The sequence below is a fragment of the Mesoplodon bidens genome (genome assembly GCF_964165515.1).
Source record: "Mesoplodon bidens genome assembly, chromosome: 3".
Classification (NCBI taxonomy): Eukaryota; Metazoa; Chordata; class Mammalia; order Artiodactyla; family Ziphiidae; genus Mesoplodon; species Mesoplodon bidens.
Window position 1 is genome coordinate 49,177,604 of NC_138178.1, and position 16,826 is coordinate 49,194,429.

Consider the following 16,826-nt stretch of genomic DNA (forward strand, 5'->3'; position numbering starts at 1 on the left):
AAGTAAAACAGAATTATTTACTTTGCCCCAAATTCAGATATATTTTTCCCCTAATATGTAATCCCTGATAATTTTTTTCCCATGGACTTGGGGATCCTGAAATGGCAAGAGGTGTGTGTGGTCAAATCCTACTTTCCCAGGAGCTTAAGAATGGCTGAGGGCAACTGGGAGAAGGAGAGATTAAGAAGTGATGGTACCCCTATGACCATTTCCTTATTGATGGATATGACAATGTTTCCAACTTTTCACTACTACTACAATAAACACTGCCTTGGTGTGCTAGGGCTGCCTTAATTAAGTACTGCAGACTGGGTGGCTTACCAGCAGAAATTTACTGCCTTACCATTGCAGAGGGTGGAAGTCCAACATGCAGGTGTTGGCAGGAACGGTTTCCTCTGAGGGCTTTGAGGATCTGTTCCAAGCCCCCTCCCTTGGCTTGCAGGTGGCTGACTCTTCACCTCATCTTCTCCTTCTCTGTGTGTTGATTGATCTGTGTCCAAATCTCTTTTTATCAGGATACCAGTTGTACTGGATTAGGGCCCTCAGTAATGACCCCATTTTAACTTGATTACCTCTGTAAAGACCCTATTTCCAAGTAAGGTGCTAGGGGTTAGGACTTCAACATACCTTCTCTTGTGGCAGTGGACACAATCCAAGCCAGACAGACGTCATGAAAGAACAAGGTGGTTCACTGATTCCTTTATTTTATTTAGGAGGTAGGGGGAGGAGACATGGGGTTGGGCGCCAGCAGAGGAAAATTACCTACAGGAGAGGGTTGGGAAGGGTTTGCAGGGATTGAGCTAGAAAGCAGTAACACTGATTCTATAGTTGAAAAGGAGTAGTGCACAACTGTAAGTACCTGGTGTGAGTTTTGTAATAAATCCTATCTTATGAATAAGTACAGTGGAATACTACTTAGTACATTCATACATGTTTCTATCATCTTGAGATTTTTTTATATATACAGTATATGATCTGTTTTTATAAATGTACAGCTCGAAAAAAAGAGATCCTTCTTGTAATAGGTACAGCATTAAACACAAAAACCAACATGGGCCAGCCACATTCCAACTGAAGACCCAGAGAAAGCCTGGCCGACAGCCCAGCCTCAGCCCCTGCGACCCAGCAAAGTGTAAACCAGCACCCACTGCACCTGCGGGCTCAGCGGGCCCTTGACATTTGCACGGGAAGTGCCTGCTCACGCCAAGCCCCACCTGCAGAGAGTGGGTCTTCCCTGAGGGAAGGTGGCCGAGGAATGTGTACGTCAGGTAATGAAAAGAGGGATGAAAGAAATGTGCTCTTCAACTAAAGGCACTTGTCAGTGGCTGCCTACAGCCATTCCCTGGGCCTGGTGAGTGAGCAGGTGCTATTTTGTTAGAGTCAGCAAGGTCTGAGTGGACCTCACCTGTCCTCTCACCAGGTTTAAATAGAATAAATAAATCTGAGTGGGTGCTTGGTTTGCCCTCCGGGGTTCCTATGAATAGGCTACCTTTTAGGATCATTTATGGAGTGACACTCCCTGTCCCCAGCCCAGCTTTTGGAAGTCCTCCATGGGCAAGATGCCAGAATAGCTCCAGGCCTTGCAGAAGCAATTGCTCACTATGGATCAGAAGGAGAGCCCCCAAATGTCCCCTCCCCTGTCTGTGCCTGAAGTTCCTTCGTCCTGTGCATCAGAGTCTGTGCGCCTCAGATCTTGGTCACGTAGTTGTTGGGGAACAGGCCCTGCTTGCCTCGTAGCCGCCCGGTCCACCAGCCAGAAGGATCTGCAGGGACACAGATGGTGGAGGTGACGGTGAGCAAGGCTTTCTGCCCAGGCCAGATGCACTCTGCTCATGTGGGTGCATCCCACGGGCAAAGGGCTCCATCCATGTTCTTTCCCTTCTTAATTTTAATGAAAATTAGACATGCAAATGTGCCACTCAGGCCCCGTTCCAGCAGAACCTGCTGCCCAGATGTGAGGTTTTGCTGCCAGTCTCCAGCTCTCGGCCCTGTGGGATCTGCCTTGCCTTTGAGACATTGCTTCTCTCGGGGCCTAAGCCTTCCAGCCTCCCCTGTGAGCAGTCCCGGCTCTGGAGCAGCTGCTGGGCCGGCAGACTGTGAGGTCGCCTTGTGGTCAGATGGCTCTAATCCTGCTTCCCCCCTTTTCTTTGACAGTGGCTATTCCCCCACTGCATCTTTCACACTCCTCACTCCACCTCACAGCCTTTCTGGAAGAACTGATCTGCAACACTTCACCGTAATTACTTCCCAGCTCAATCCCAGTCCCTTCAGCAGAAACTTGGTATATATTTTTCTGTGATTATAAACACACACATTCATTTTAAACAGGCCATTCTGCATCTTGCTTTTCAATACTCAGTAATCTTTCCATGAATCTCATTTTTTAAACAGCTGCATTGCATACCAAATTTTATATAACATTCCCTTATTGGTGGACATTTGTTCCCCAATTTTTCATTGTTAATGCAATAAATGTCCACACATATATCTTTATGCCCACATGCAAGCAGTTCTATAGGATAGATTCTTGGATCAAAGAATATGCACCTTCTAGTATCCTTTGTAAGAAAATCTAATTTATTTTTTGTAATAGGTAATACTTTCATGTGTACTTGCAAAAGTACAAAACGATAAACAGTGAAAACAGCTACCCAGATCCCTTCTTTGAGGGCAAGCAGTATTACCTATTTCTTGCACTTTCTTCCAGAGATATTTCATGTCTATAAAGGCATTTATTCAAACAAACAAAAGAACCCTCTTTTGTACACAAGTGATAGCATACTACATGTTCTGTACTTTTTAAACCTTAATAATACATACTACAGATCATTTCATATCTGTATATAAAGAGCTTCTGTATTCTATAGCTGCTTATATTCCACTGTTCATATTATTTGCCTATTTTTCTATTGGTTGCTGGTCTCTTATCTTGTTGATTAGGAGTTCTTTATATACTAGTGAATCTGTCATATGAGTTACAAATATCCCTCTTCCAATTCTTATTAAATTTTTATATTTTAATATTTGAGCAGTTGAATCAGATGATGATTTTACAGCTTCTTAGTTTTCTATCACTTTTAGAAATCCTTTCCCACACTGACAGTATTAAAAAAGAAAACTCTTCTATACTTACTTCTAGGACTTTTATGTTTCTTTTACACATGTAAATATTAATTTATTTGGGACTTATCTTGGGGGAAGGGGTTAATATATAAATCCAAAGTAATCATTTTGATATGGGGATTTTATAATTTTGATAAATACTGTTAAATTTCCTTCCTAAAAGTCTATTCCAGCAGTAAATAGTGAAAGGAGGTACCTATTTCCCTGACTAACCAAAGATATTACACTCCACACTTTATTTGCAATGGCCAAATCCAGAAAGTTCTGAAAATTAAGTTTTCTGTAACTCATTTCATAGGAAAACTTGACCTGAACTGACATGGGCTTGTTTATGATGTCTCTTTCCACTGCATGTGAATGCTCTTAGGTTCCACAGCAGAAATACTGAGGCTGATCTAAGCTGTTTCCCTGGGACCCTCAAGGGGTGTTACATACTATAAAAAAGCTCCCATCTCTGATTTCTGAAACTCAGTTAGCTCGAAGGATTTGGATTAGGGAATGTGAACTCTCACTTTTTTTTTTTTTTTGGCCTCATCTCGCAGCTTGCGGGACCTTAGCTCCCAGACCAGGGATTGAACCTGGGGCCCGGGCAGTGAAAGCACTGACTCCTAACCACTGGACTGCCAGGGAAGTCCCTCTCATATTTTAATCTTTGCTGATATCACAGGTGAAATGCTTTGCTTTGCACTTCCCTGATGGTTAAGGAGGCTCTGCTGTGCACTGATTGCCTCAATAGCCTTTGTCCACTTTTGGGCTGGATTATTTGTATTATTTACATGGAAGAGCTATTTATATATGTAAAACATTTTTGCCTAGTCTGTTTTCCATAATTTAACTTTGTTCCCAGTGCTATTCACCATATAGGTTTTAATTTAGCCTTTTTATGAGGTTAAATCCCATATGGTTTTTGAGTTTGGCATCTTCCATAGGAAGACTTTTCCCACCCAAAGATTAATATAATATTCTAGGTTTCCTTCTAAGACTTTTGTAATTTAATTATATAGTTTTAGATCTTTAATTTATCTGATATTTATTTTGTGTATGAGGCAGAGATCAAACATTTTCTTTTCAAAATGGAAAGTAACTGTCTACCCTTTCCCGATTTCAAATGCCACATTTATCATCTATTAAATACCTATGCACACAGGGTCTGCTTCTGAATGCTATTCTATCCTTTGTATCTATATGTCAATTCCTGCACTCACACCACACTGTTTAAATTACAGCAGTAATTTATAGCATGTTTTGGTAACTTTTAGGACTCTACATTTTACACAAATATATGTTTTAATTATATCCAGTACATGTTATTTCTAGAAAATTCTGAAAATATTGAGAAGTGAAAAGAAAGTAATACTTAAAGTTTAACACTTAAGGAGACCACTTTAACATTTTCTATTTTTAAAAATGTTTTAGAAAACATTTTTCTACTCCATGTGTTTTATATTTTTACAAAAATGAGACTGTAGTCCACAGTCGCTAACCTAACTTTTTCCTTTTCTCCATGAACATTTTTCCATTTCAATAATGTATTACTTTTGCATCATTATCTTTAACATAAAAATTTTTGCATCAAAGTTTACTGAATGGATATAGCAAAGCTTATTAAACTAATCCCCATCACTGGATATTAGGTCATTTCCCGTATTTTTGCTAAACAAAGCTGGTGATAAAAATCCTGTTTGTATTACTAAGAGTTTATTTCAGTACTTTTTTTATTCCAACTTTTGAAGAAGGATACTAAATGACTTAAAATATTAACACCTGTAGAAAACCAGATGGCTAAAGGAGATAAAAAGAGCACCCAGAGAACGTTTAGAAGGAGGTTGGTCTGGGGACCTGGAATTCTCCTGGGAGTGAGCCCAGGTGATTCCTAGAACTGCCCTTGGCTACCTCTTCCCAAAAGCTAGCCCTGCCATGGACCACTGTCCACTCAGGTTGTCCTTGCTCTGCTCATACACCTTGGATGGCTCTACTCTGTCTTGACAACTTGCCTTGAGCCTGACACCCAGGGCCTCTAGGACCAGGCCACTCTGGCTTCCTCTCATCCCCCATGACCTCTCCTCAGGGGTTCTGCACATGGGTTGAGTGTCGGCTCATTTTCCTAAAAGGACCCACTCTTTCTAGCCTCCATGGCTCCTCTCTCTGTCAGTCTTCCCATCCCTCACCGCAAATGCCATTTCATTCATGAGGCTTGTTCTAACATCCTAAGTTAAGAGTTATCTTTGTTTTTTATGCTTCCACAAGGAATAATGTTTGATTATATGTATATTATATTCTAACTTATCGTCTTTACCAAATTAATAAAGTATTCAGCCAAGACCACAGACCACTTTTATAATAGATGTTACAAGTTGTCTCCCTGGCTTCCATTCCATCTACCTTCATTAGGAGGAGGCCATGAGATCTGGGTGGGAGAGGCCTAACTCCCATTACCTCGGACAGTCCCTGCCAGGTCTAACCCACTTGGGGTACAGCCTTTGCCTTGCTACAGAGATTGATTCAGGAATGGGCACATGACCAATTTGGTCCAATCTGAGGGAAAGCGGGGACTTTTGTCCAATGGCTAAGAGAAGTTTCAGAGGTAAAGTGGATTTCAGAGATGGTTTGATCCGTTGGCCTGGAACTGATGCAGCCTTTTTGCTACCATGAGGAAAAACAGCCTGAGGAGGGAACAGATACAAAGAAGAGGGCAGAGCTGAAAGAAGTATTTTTTTAAAATGAAGCTGGAGTCTTGATCAGCCTGAAACCTGACCTACCTCTGCAAGTTTCAGTGAGAGGAGCCCATAAATTCCTTTCACATTTATACTAGTTTTTATAGCAATATAACCATATGCTTTTTGGAGGCTGTCCCAGCCAGCCATGCACTTACCTTCTTTGATAATATCGATAACGTCATTGGCATTGAAGCTGAGTTCGTCTGTGTCCTGAGCATCATAGGCATACAGAGCCTTGCACTGTGGCACCTGAGGCTTGGGCTTGGGCTGGGGCTTGGGTCTGCCCCCTGCTGGGGGAGGCCGGCTGGTGGTTTGTCTCCGGACCCTGTGGAAAGAGTGGAGGCAGGTGAGAAGGGACCCAACAGGAGGCAGCAGCGCCACATGGTAGTTTGGAGCATGGGGCCAGCACTGGCCAGCTCAAGTTCAAGTCCAGCCCTACCCTTAGAAGGACATGTCGCTTCCTAAACTTTCTCGGAGAGTAAAACACCCTCCCTGACAAGGTCATTGCAAAAGCACGTAGCTAGCTCTTCATAAACATTAGCCTCTGTTGCTGTGTTCCCAGCATAGAAGGAAATGTGAGCAAGACACATATTCCTACCAAAGTTTATAAAACATATTTATACATCTAAATGATAATAAAATAAATAGTCATGTATCTATCCCCCTTCCTCAACCTTTGAAACAGAACTTTGCCATAGAAGCCTGCAGGTGCCTCTCCTCAACTGAAATCCCTCCCAGAATGAACCCCTAGCTTGCATTTTGTATTAATAATTCTGCTTTGCTTTGTAGTTTTACCATGCACATAAGTATCCCTAAACGATACTTGCAGTTTGTCTGTTTTTTAACTATATGAAATGAATCACATGCCACTATCACTTGCTCCATTTTTTTTTCCCAGCCGCACTGTGTGGCTTTTGGGATCTTAGTTCCCTGACCAGGGATTGAACATGGGCCATGGCACTGAAAGCACCGAGTCCTAACCACTGGACTGCCAGGGAATCCCCTCATTGGCTCCATTTTTTAGATGAACACTGTTGATGCATGTAGTTTGATTCATTCATTCTCATCGCTTTATACTTACTATTCCATTGCATGAATATGGCACAATTTACTTATCCAGTACATTGTTGATGGTCATTTGGGATGATTCCAATTTCATTACAAAAAAGTGCTGCTATGAATGTTCTTGTGCAAAAGTTTATCCAAAGTAATTTCTCAACATCAGCACTACGGACACTTTGCTGTGGAGGCTGTTCTGTGCACTGTAGGGTGTTGAGCAGCATCTCTCGCCTTTACCCCTGGGATGCCAGTAGCACCTCCCCTCCCTGCTCATGATCATCAAAAATATCTCCAGCTTGAGACCCTAATCTAGGTCTTCTAGCTTTAAATGTATTCTTTCTACAACCTGTGTAGCCTCCAGTCACCATTCATACATTGTCTCAAAGGCATGTAACTCTAGGTTGGTCCTAGTCAGTGAGATATTTAAACATATCTGGAACAACCATTTATTAAATATGTTCATGAAAAGCATTTAGAGAATGCATTTAGGAAATAGAAATATAGCAAACAGTCCCCCTCCCCCTTACCTTAAGGACTAACCAAAGTGAAGCCTACATTCGTTCACTTACGAAAGAAACTTAAGATTTCTTCTAAGAGGGCCTGGGCTGAACTCAACATTGTGGGGCTGGCTGTTAGGTCTGGCTGGGCCTGTTAACACCTGTGGGAGGTGGGAGGAAAGGGGAGGGTATTTCCTGGGGCTTGAGCTCTGGAAGGAAAAAGCACACCCAGTTTTGAGCTGTGCTGTAAAGAGGCCAGAGCCTCATTGTCCTTGCTGAGGTCCTGTGATAATAGATGCTGCTGGCTGCTGATGAGCAAGTCGGATCACTAGGGGGTTGGCTGGGGGTGAGGGGTTACTGTCTGCTAGCTGTCCCCAGCAGGGGTGGGGGGTTCCCTGAGTAGGAGGGAGCAAACCCCAAGGTAACTCAGGCTCCACTCTTCTCAGATCAACCCTGTCCCCACCTTCCCACCCCCACCAGACGCTTTCTTTCATGGAAGAGGAAAAGCATTGTATAGTTCATTAGCATGACATCATTTCCTTTCTAGTCTATTGGAAATCCCCATTCCCTGCTTGGGAAGTGCTTGCTTCTCTGAAAGCTGGCTGGACAAGCAGGTTTTTAATTAAGCAACCTATATATTAGGGATGTGTCAGCATTTGGTTAATAAGAGCCATTAGCCTGGATACCAGAAGTCATCTGATTTCCCAGTAACAAGGGATGGAGGGGCTGGGGCCGTGGTGTGTGCATTAGAACACCCTGGGAGGGAGGAAGCCTCCACTCTGGCAGTTCCAGGGAACGGTTGGGAGGGTACGTGCACATATGCACACGTGTGTGTCCAGGCTTACGTGTGTGCACACACATACACTCACCCAATATTCATAGATGAAGAGTTGGCCTCTCTTATGTCCAGGGGAGAATACAGGTTGATGGGGTGTCTGGATCCCAAGAGTATTGGGACTTAGGTGCATTCTCTGGGCAGGGGGGCCTCTTAGCATGGAGGCAAAGCTGGATGACCCTCTGAAAAGAAGGGCCATCCTGCCTGCAGCCTTCCCGAGAGTCTCCCTGCTCGCTCCTCCGCCCATCTGCCTCCATCTTTGATGGAGGTCACCCAGTTCCTCCCTCTTCATGTCTTTCCTGCCAGTTGCTTCCTTTCAAGGCTCCCTGAACATCACCCCAGCTCAGCATTTATTAGTTTACCTCACCCTCCACTGAAAATCCTTCTAACAGCTTCTCTCTGCTCTTGGCCTACAAAGTCCCTGTCAGGTGTGGCACTGCTGGCTCCCAGCCTCCCATCCTGCTGCAGGCCACACTGGCATCTTCCTAATTCTCTTCATGGAAGTCTGACCCCTGGTTGGGGTTAGGACCCCTGTCCACATACTCCTAGCCTACATCATATTTGCTGGTGACAAATATACTTTCCCCCTAAGATCAGGAACAAAACACAGGTGTTAGCTCACCACTTCTGTTCAATACCCACTGGAAGCTCTAGCCAGAGCCATTAGTCAAGAATAATAAAAGTCATACAGATTAGAAAAGAAGTGAAAATACCTCTATTTGCAGATGAGATGATCTTGCACATAGAAAATCCTAAGAAATACACTAAAAAAAAAACTATTAGAATAAAAAGATTCAGCAAGATTACAGAACACAAGATCAATATATAAAAATTATCTGGGGACTTCCCTGGTGGCACGGTGGTTAAGAATCCTCCTGCCAATGCAGGGGACACGGGTTCGAGCCCTGGTCCGAGAAGATCCCACATGCTGCGGAGAAACTAAGCCTGTGTGCCACAACTACTGAGCCCACAAGCCGCAACCACTGATGTCCATGTGCTCTAGGGCCCGCATGCCACAACTACTGAGCCTGTGTGCTGCAACTACTGAAGCCTGCGCGCCTAGAGCCCATGCTCCGCAACAAAGAGAAGCCAGTGCAATGAGAAGCCCGCGCACCACAACCAAGAGTAGCCTCCACTCGCTGCAACTAGAGAAAGCCCATGTGCAGCAACAAAGACCCAACACAGCCAAAATAGAAATAATAAAAAAATAATCAGCTCTATTTCTATGCACTAGCAATGAACAATTCAGAAATGCAATTGAGAAAACAATTTCATTTACAATACACAAAGAGAATATAATACTTAGGAGTAAATTTATCAAAAGAAGGATGATCCTATTTATATGAAATGTCCGGAAACGGCTTATCTATACTGACAGAAAGTAGATTAGTGGTTGCGTAGGGCCGGGGGATGGGGGAATGACTGCTAAGGGGAAGAAGGGTTCTTTTGGGGATAATGAAAATCTTTCTAAGTTAGATTATGATGATGGTTGCACAACTCTGTGACTATACTAAAAGCTGTTGAATTGTACTTTTTTTTGGCCGCGCCATGAGGCATGTGGGATCTTAGTTCCCCGACACGGGATCGAACCCGTGCCCCCTGCAGTGGAAGTGCAGAGCCTTAACCACTGGACCATGAGGGAAGTCCCTGTTGAATTGTATTGTACTTTGAATGGGCTGATTTTATGGTATGTAAATTATATCTCAAAAAAGCTGCTTTAAAAAAAAGAAAGTAAATTGCATGAGCCTCTTTGGGCTCTGAAGTGCACCCCTGATACCCAGAGTGAGCTCAGCCAGCTTGTACACAAGCAGCTGCTGAGTGTCCCACCCAGGATACGGGACATAGTGGAGAGGATGGAGGTGAGGGGACCATTTAAACACCTGTGTGAACACAGCCGCTTCATGGCCTTTGATCCTAAGGCATCAGAGCCTACTTACTCAGGAAAACCAATCAAAAGTAAAACCTCAGGGATTACTGGGGGATTTGGGTTCCCATGTACAGTAAACTCTTGGCAACAGTTGGCTTGATTGTCCCTGGACAACTGCTACCATGCAGTGTAAAGTCATCTGGTCATTTATCCCTTGGCTGAATGGGGCTCACAGCACTCCACAGTTGGGAGAGGGGAGATTCCAGGTAGCTTTGAGATGGGGTGTTGTTTGCTGGGGAGCAGAGTGTGGACTGGGGGACTGTGTTTGATGGGGAATGGACGTGGAGGTGGAGAACAGCTCTGCATTTTGCATCAGGAAAGGGGCTGCTTAGACAATCCCAAGGTAACCACTGTCTGGCTTCTTCCTTTTTAAATGTCCTCTGTAACCAGGAAAGGGTACAACTGCTCCAGTAGGGCAGCACCTTCGCAAAGTGAGCCAGTTACAGCAAAGCCCGCCTTCTCACTGGTCACTCCTGCCTCATTCTCACATCTAAGCATGTCCTCACTCTTCTTGTGAGTGTTGACAGATGGGATGTGGTCTGGGAACCCCTGCCTGGAGCTCTGGGCAAGGTACTGTGCTGGGCATTTTCAGATGTTGCCTCATTTAACCTCATAACAATTCCCGCGAAATGACTGACCTAGGTTCCTGGAATTTCCTGCTGGCTTCATCAGTGGATGGCACAATGCATACGTAGCAGGCTCCCAGAGCTCCAGCCACACTGACCTTTCTGGCCCCATGGTCTGGCCATGCTCCCCACCCCCTAACCATCGCTGCTAACTCCTGCTCAGCCTCTGGGTCTTGTTTCACCCCGGGCAGCATCCTCTGGTAGCCTGCACCTGCTCAGAGCAGGGGGTCAATGCAGTGGGACAGGGGCCTGTACCAGCTGACTCCCTGGCAGGGCAGTAGATTCCATGCAGGCGGCTGTTCTCACCACTGTAGACCCTGGACCTGGCGCCAGGCCCAGGAAGACTGTGTGGCCTCAACCTGCATGTTCTGAGGGAGTAGCAGAAGGGACAGTGGCTTAAGAGTCAGAGTCAGTGCACTGGGTTTGAGGCCCAGTTCTGACACCCGCTGGCATGTGACTTGGGGTCATCACTTCACCTCTTTAGGAATCAGTGTCTTCACGGGGTAAAAAGAGGGAATTCCGGCAATGGCCCAGGCCCTTCTTCTAATTCTAAGAAGGCTTTACAGAGTGTTCTTAACAAGATCCCTACAGTCAGATGTACCATGGGACACAGGAAGCCTGACCCAATGGGGCGATCACTCTCTCCATTCACCATACTGTGGATCTGGAAAGCACCACAGGAATCAGCCTGCAAGAACAGCCATTTTCCCAGCTCTGTTTGACAGACTCAGCCTTCAGTCCAATCTCCTTCCACCACTAGGTGGCGATCCTGTGCAGTCAATAATGAGGAGAGAGGATGGCTTTCTACCAGCTGCCAGAAATTATCAAGGTCTTTTAGGTGCTGGTTGACTCCACTTACAGCCAAGAAAAAGGGATTGAGATTTTCTTACACAGCAAACAAGACCCCCGTGCCCAGGGAGCAGGAGCTGGCTCAGCCCAGCCTGTGAGAGAGGATTGTTACACTTTCAGGAGTTTTGTGGTCAGTTGTTAAACAGAGTCATTATTAAAGATGAAATTGAACACATTTAACTGAATAAATTATATTAAAAGCAAAGGCAACAAATACTCATAATCTGACCCTACCTAATTATCTTACCGCATTTTACATCTCTCCATGCTCTTGAAGTTATTAACGTCTGCTGCCTACCTGTGGTGGGAACACCATAGGACAGTGGGAGACTGTACATCTCCCCCCAGCTCTGGGACCAGGGGTAGTCACCCTGGTAGCTTGAAATCGGCCACAGTGAGCAGAAACTGACAAATGTTACAGCTCCCGCCTTTTCATCCCCAGAGAGCTAGTTGTTCACAGCACACTGCTTGCTGTCCCTCCACTACCCTCATGATAACTCACTTTCACTCATCTAAAAGTGCTTTGCCTAGATTTATTTTGTAATGGATATGCAGGATTTAGATAATTTTGGTAGTGCTCACATTTTATGACATTTGTATCCCAAATAAACCTCACATGATTGAAAACAACTATTTCATTGGGATAACGGGGGCAGGAGTAAGAATTTCAGACTCACAACGACAAAGTTATTTTTCCTATTGCCACTGGTATACAGTTATAAAACTCTGCATCACAGAGCAAATCCAGTTGTTTCATTATATGTAACTCTGGCACAGTGTAATTTAGTTTTCCTGTTACTATGTGACCCATCATTTCAAGGTAATCTGTACAGTTGGCCCTTCACATCCATGGGTTCTGCATCCCAGATACAGATTTAACCAACTGAGATTGGAAAATATTCCGAAAAAAAATTCCAGAAAGCTCTAAAAAGCAAAACTAGAATTTGCTGGGCAGGGCAACTATTTACGTAACATTTACGTTGTATTCAGTATTATAAGTAACCTAGAGATGATTTATAGTACACAGGAGGATGTGCATAGGTTATATGCAAATACTATACCAAATACTATGCCATATTATATAAGGGACTTGAGCATGAATGGATTTTTGTATCTGGCGTGTGTGTGTGTGTGTGTGTGTGTGTGTGTGTGTGTGTGTGTGTGTGAACCAATCCCCTGTGGATACCGAGGGATTGTACACATTTACCACTTTATTGTGTCTATTCTTCATTAAGAAAAGAAACACATGAAGAAGCTCGGCTATAGCACCTTGCTTTTACAGCAGGTCTTTTTCTGAGTAGAGAATTAAACATCTAATGCAGTCACATTATAACCCACACCACAAAGTTTCCTGAGTAATCAAGCACATTATACCCAGTTTGCTTTGTGAAAACCTGCACTGCTAGAAAAGCCCTGCTTTAGTGCCTGGGAAGACCAAGTGGTGCCTTCACCCTGAGACATCAGAATGCCGACCGACCTCTGAGCCCTCGTGGACAGCTGCCTGGTCTCACAAGAGGCCAGAAGCCCACAAGAACACAAAACGCCAAGTGACATCAATGACAACAAAGCGCTGTAAAGTCAGGGATTGTTCATTCGCTCTGTTCCTGGGATGTAGGTTGTTATAGTGATTGGAGCAAAGGAGGTTTAACTAGAAAAAGACTGTGGAATAGTAAAGCAGGAGAAGGAGTTCTGGACTTTTTTAGTTATTGAAATGCAGCTAGTGTCTGTTGCAATATTACCTCTCAGCTCTGTGTTCTGCTGTTGCTCTGAGCCCACAGAGAGCAGCATGGCTATTAGATGTGTGTGTGTCAGGGAAGCGGGATGGGGAGAGGGTGTCTCCCTGACTCGTCCCCTTGTCTTGGCTTCGCTAGGCTGCCCATTCCCCCCCATTAAAGCCAGCAATGCCTGAAGCTTAGCTCCTCATGGCGTCTAGAGCTCTATGCAGGCCAGAGGTTTGAGCTCTTGAGGGTAAAGCCACTGGGCCAGGGGACACCCACTTCTCAATCCTGGTAAAATACTAATATTTCCCTGCAAGACCAAACCACATGAATAACAGTCATAAAATAAATATAAATAAACTTTCAAGTTGCATTGTGCTTTATAGTTTACAAAGCCCTTATTTAATCTTCCTGAAACCCTGATTGGGTTTTACATTTCTGATTATTAGCTCTATTATACAGTATAGGTAAGGAAACCAAGGTGTAGGAGGATTAAGTGACATACATGAGGGTGTCAGCTGGTAATTAGTGAAACAATCCATGTGGCCAGCACGTGGCACACAGAAGGCACATGGTTCAGTAAATATTCAATGCATGAATCAATGAAGGAAGGAACAAATGACCCGGGACTCATACCCAGTCCTTGCCAGTGTGAATCTGTGCTCTCTGCACGTGGCCAGGCCACCTTCTGTGAACTTCTCTGCAGTCTCCACACCTCTGGGACACCCGGGTGTGCCTCATCTATGACAGGGTGAGCTGGGATTAAGCTTTCAAATATCACGTCTTTGTTCTGCAGATGTGAAATTTATGTCTTGAAATTCCAAGAAGGAAAATAATGGCATTTTATTTCATTGGCTCTTTAAAATATGCTCTGTTCCAAAAGGTTGAATCTATAAACATTACTGGAAATTTGGGAACGGATGCCAGGAATTCCTAAGCTTCGTGTCTGCCTGGGCCAGGATATGGCTGCGGCTCCTGCAGATTATGGGTTAAGAAATATTGCTATTGGACACTTGTTGGAAATTTTAAGCTCCTTGAAAAATATGGCTCCATTAGGAGAATCCTGTCAAGAGACACACAGGCAGCATTTAAATTTTTCTATCGATCCTTCTTTTGTGGCATGGCCAGAAGCCCTACCACTGAGCATTTTCAATATTTTTCTGTTTCTCCAACTTCTAGTTGGATTAATCTCTGGAGTATCTTGAAATTTCCTAAAGTTGTCCTCCCATGAAATGGACCACGGGATTAAAAAGGCCAACAGAAAAAACATTTCCAGTCTGGGTTTTAATGCCTCCAGTAATAAACTGGAGGTAGATTATGTACATCTCAGTTATAGGAGGGAAAATATAAAGCACACTTGACTGGCAAATCAAGTGTTCCTGTGAAGCCAGAGCAAAGGCTGATGAATGAACTATTTATATGGATTCTTGCTTTACCTGTTCTCTTTCCCTGAGACTCAGGGAGATCTTGAACCTGAATCAGACTTCAAAAGGTATGTTCAAGGACTACAAGATTATGATTCCTTCTACATCTTAGTTTTCTTGGTCAATGATAATAATGACAATGACAACAAACATGGCATGGCAAGGGTAAAGAATCCAGTTGGGGTGGTAATTAATTTAGTGAAGGCTTCATGTTCTCTCCAAAAGCAAAACAAAAAACCCAAAAAACATAAAACCCAAACCGACTGAACCCGAAATAAACTGACAAAGACGTTCCTGAATTAACTTGAGGTGCTAATTACACCATTTGATTTTATCCACATTGCATGATCCAAAAGAGATGACTGCTTATGCTAAATATGTCTATAAAGAAAAGTGCATTGAGGGTGGGAGAGGGAAAGGAAAGATGAACCCAAGAGTTGAAAGTCCAAGGAGACTTGGTGGTAATCTCCCTTTTATAGGTTGGTAAATTCAAGGGCACTATTTGGGACTTTAATGTAAACAGGAACTTTCGTCTCTGTGGAAACGTACAAGCTCGGGACCCCAAAGGTCCCTGTTTGCTCCAGCAACATCCCACGGAATAAATGGAATTCATGTTTTCTTGGCAAAGAAGAACTGTTGAATGTAGGTAACCACGAGGCCCCTGAAATACTTGTCTAAAGTCTCTGGCCACATTAGAAATTATTTTAACTTTGACTTTATGTGTTTTAGAAAATAAATACAAAGAAAAAGCTCAGCCTTTTGATCAGAGTATGATTTCTTAAGGAATATTTGCATCACAGCAGATTTAAGTGTACAAAGAGGAGGCTGGCTGGGATTCTTGTAGCTACAGGACTCAGTGTGCCTCATATGAGTTTTATACACAAGTTTTACATACAGGAAGATCTTACTGCCTAGTAGATGGTTGTGAAGTTTCCCTCTCCTTCCAGCCTCACAGCCACTGCCAAAATAGCGTCACGTATGCCTGATCTTTTAGGCCTAAAGGTGGCAAAGGGTGTGATAAGACTTAAATAGGGAACAGCGCAGCTGAGGGCTGGAAGGGAGCAGCCTCGGTTAAGACACAATGTTCCTAAATTGCCTGCTTTTTGGCTGACAGATGCTCCCAGCTGGCTGGTGTGCAAGTCTGTAACTTGCAAAGCAGGCTGGAAAGATGGTTTTGCTTGCCAAAACCAAAGCAAGTAGGAAGCTAGCAGACAGAGCTAAGAGATTTGGTGCATTCTGCTGACTGGTTTTAAACCCCTGCCTACTTCGGGAAATCAAACTGGGCCCAGGAAGTCTTGTTGGATTATTTTAGTTTCTCCTGTCCATTTGAATAGTATAGGCCTGGGTTACGGAGTAAGGCTCCGGTTGCCTCAACAGCACCCTTCCAATTCACCTTCATACAAAACTTCCCTGGTTTCATCAGAATGATTTGACAAGTGGTTTTCAAAATGTGCTCCCTGGATCAACAGCATCACCATCATTTCAGAACTTGGTAGAAATGCAAATTCTTGGCCCCTACTCTGGTCCTACTGAATCAGAAATACTGGAGGTGGGCCAGGAGGTTCTCCAGGTGATTCTGGTGTACATTAAAGTGTGAGAACTTCCTCTTTAGACCAAGCCAATCAGGTAAACCATGATCATTAGAACTGGTGGGATAGAGCTACTTATGCAAGAGTTGGGGGAGCACAGAGAGAGATCTAATAGAAAGTGGCAGCCACTCTCCTGATGGCCATTTGTATAAAACCAAGGTGCTTTCCTCTCTGTAGCCCAAATGAGGTAAGACTTGCTAGGGGAAAAGGAACACCAGGAAAGAACCTGGTGACGTCTGGAAAAGTTCCTAAGAGCTCTGCGGTCTTTGAGAAGGCCTGGAGGTGAATGGGTGCCTGGCTGCCCACCCAGAGAAAGGAGCTGTTGCCTCTCACCCAGCACTACCCTATTTTGTACACAAGTCTCCTGATCACACTTGAAAGTCCTTTATTATTCTATAGATATGGTGAGAATAGAAAATGGAGGTAGGCAGGAAGGAGGGGAAGAGTGGGCTGCAGTGACCC

At 44.1% G+C, this 16,826-nt stretch overlaps 1 protein-coding gene across 2 annotated transcripts in view; it reads right to left on the reverse strand.

The window, feature by feature from the left end:
* Window positions 1-671: 671 nt before the first annotated feature.
* Window positions 672-16,826, reverse strand: part of MYO1E (myosin IE) — a 207,861-nt gene continuing 191,706 nt past the window's right edge. For both annotated transcript variants that reach the window (XM_081227979.1, XM_081227978.1), the window contains exons 27-28: window positions 5,996-6,165; window positions 672-1,763 (exon numbers count right to left, since the gene is read on the reverse strand). In XM_081227979.1, the coding sequence (XP_081084105.1) occupies window positions 1,687-1,763; window positions 5,996-6,165 (247 nt within the window). In that variant the 3' untranslated portion in view covers window positions 672-1,686. The remainder of the gene's footprint in view (window positions 1,764-5,995; window positions 6,166-16,826) is intronic.